The sequence below is a fragment of the Elephantulus edwardii genome, unplaced genomic scaffold, assembly GCF_000299155.1.
Source record: "Elephantulus edwardii isolate Elephantulus edwardi_28Jun2011 unplaced genomic scaffold, EleEdw1.0 scaffold00135, whole genome shotgun sequence".
NCBI classification, from domain to species: Eukaryota; Metazoa; Chordata; class Mammalia; order Macroscelidea; family Macroscelididae; genus Elephantulus; species Elephantulus edwardii.
The window spans coordinates 1,661,500-1,664,173 of NW_006399885.1; the positions used below are offsets into that span (position 1 = coordinate 1,661,500).

Sequence of the window (2,674 nt, forward strand, 5' to 3'; positions counted from 1 at the left end):
GAGAGAGAGAGAGAGAAATACATTGGTTAAAGAGAGGAAGATAACAGAATTGAGAATAAAGTATATGAAGGATTAGAGCAAGGATTTTGTTGGGGAACACATAGTAGAAAATGAAGGCTGGTTAGAAGATTTGGACAAGTACCTTACAGTATTTTTAAAATCCATCTGGGAAACCCTAGAAGCATTTTATCCTGCACTTAATTAACAGTCCTTCCTTCTTATTTCCAGAGAGAGACTAAGAGCCTAAATCTGGAATGAGCAAATCAAACTAACATTTTATTTTAACTCAGCTTTGTTTCCAAATGACCATATAGGCTGAACTCTGTGGAATACTCTCTTTGCCAAGGTTAACTGTTTTTGCCCCTTGGCCTTTTTAAATATCAGTTCAAATCTCAGATATAACCACTTTTGTGAGATGAGAAGCCTGATTCACTCGGGCAAAAGGACACGGAACAGAAGAAAGTGTTTGTTCTGGTGCTTGTTGGAAATGTGGAGTGACTTGCTCAGCTTGGGCGAGTAGTCTTGGTCCCAGCATAAGGGAGGACAAATCAATATGATAGAATAAGAGGGACAGAGATCTTGAGATCTAGCCATAGACACATAGAAGAAGAAGAATGGTGAAACATATGTGCTTCAGATTTTAATTGAGCATATTGACAACAACCATTTTGACGATGGCTAATGAAATGTCCTTAAAATGGATTACCATTGTCGGTGTTATTCTCCCTGCAGAACGGAAACTTTTGTACCTTGGGTGGTGTGAAGAAGAGAAGATTTGAGGATAAGAGTCCTTAGCTTCCACCCTTGTGAACAGATGGGTTAAGATTACATTATTCAGGATCTTGAATGCCAAATAAGAGTTTAAACATTTGTTTCAGTTCCCACTACATGTTGAATGTTAAGTTTGCCTTTTCATTTTAGGATTTGGAGAATGATACAGCTTTTCAGCAAGCTGTGAGAACTAGTCATGGCAGAAGACCTCCAGTAAGTGAATGTTGAAGTATTTTTTGGGGATAGAAGGGATTCTTCCATGCTCCTGCAAATATAATCATTATTTACATAAGGCCTTGGAGTAGATTTATCTACAACATTCATTGCTTAAATATTTTTGCTTTTCTATTTTTGTATTATGTGGTGAAAATACTCAGACTCAAATTTATTGCCGTCGAGTCATTTCTGGCTCATAGTGACCCTCCGTCAGGTTTTGGAGGCTGTTTAAATTATAGCAGAAAGAGATTACCCATGTTTTTCCCTCAGAGCCACTGGATGTGAGCTGCCAGAGGCTCTCAGCCTTTGTGTTCCCTGCATACTTGCTGTGTGCTATGCCGCGAAGGGAGCCCTTGTGTCCTAAACTTAGGAGACTCTGGTCACAGCATAAGAAACTGTTACCAGCTGATGAATCTGGAATCACAGAAACCAAGGAAGATTTGGATATAATCTATCAGATCAAGGGCTAGACAATGGGAGATAGATGTTGAAGGGAGTGGGTAGAAGTAGAGGGGTATCTTGATGGATGGTGGAGCAAAGAAATAAGTGGGTCAGGTCAGTCACTTGTGTCAAGGGCAGGAACAATACCAAAACTAATAGTTAATTCCACAATAAGGAATTTATTTTCTTTTCACTTTTTCTGTTAAATGCTGATCTGTTGGATACTTCTCTAAATCTGAACATTCAGATTGACACACACTAGGACGAAGGATTGGCCATCCACTTCCAAAATAGCAGGCCTCTGAAAACCCTATGTACAACAGAACACACGTAGAATGACAGAAAGGGCAACTGAGTATGGAAATACAAAGGAAGAGGAACAGTTGTAAGCAGACACGAGTGATTGGAACATGGAATGTGAGAACCATGAATGTAGGAAAATTAGATATTGTTAAGGGGAAATGGAACGCATAAATATTGACATACTCATTGGTGAGATGAGATAGACTGGCATGGGGCATTTTGAATCAAATGATCATATGATATACTACTCCGGAGATGAAAAGTTGAGGAAAAATGGGGTTGCTTTCATAGTTAGAAAAGCCAAGATCGATCTTGAAGTGTACAATATTGTGAGTGACAGGATAATATCCATACACATACAAGGAAGTCCAGCGAATACCACTATCATTCAGGTATATGCACCAACAACGAGAGTCAAAGAAGAGGAAATAGAAGATTTCTACCAACTTTTACAGTTGGAGATCAATTGAATATGCAGTCAAGATGCATTGATAATAATGGGTGACTGGAATGCAAAAGTTGGGAACAGAGAAGAAGAGTCAGTAGTCGGAAAACATGGACTCAGAGACAGAAATGGAGCTGGAGATAGAATAATTGAATTTTGTGCAATCAGTAACTTATTCATCGCAAACACATTTTTTTAAGAGACATAAACTCAGGCTATACACATAGATCTCACCTGATGGTATGCATAGGAATCAGATCAATTACATCTGCAGAAGGAACCGTTGGAGAAACTCAGTATCAGCTGTGAAAACTAGGCCTGGAGCCGATTGTGGAACAGACCATCAACTTCTTATATGCAAGTTCAAGCTGAAGCTGAGAAAACTTAAACTGAATCCATGGGTACCAAAATATAACTTTGAGTCTATCCCACCTGAATTTCAGAACCATCTCAAGAACAGGTTTGAGGCCTTGAACACGAATGAGTGAAGACCAGATG

At 39.1% G+C, this 2,674-nt stretch overlaps 1 protein-coding gene across 1 annotated transcript in view; it reads left to right on the plus strand.

Annotated features, from left to right (window-relative positions):
- The window catches only part of IFT88 (intraflagellar transport 88 homolog (Chlamydomonas)), a 143,577-nt gene that overhangs the window by 2,993 nt on the left and 137,910 nt on the right, over positions 1 to 2,674 (plus strand). The window contains exon 2 of the mRNA XM_006894098.1: positions 922 to 984. Within this exon, the coding sequence (XP_006894160.1) occupies positions 922 to 984 (63 nt within the window). The remainder of the gene's footprint in view (positions 1 to 921; positions 985 to 2,674) is intronic.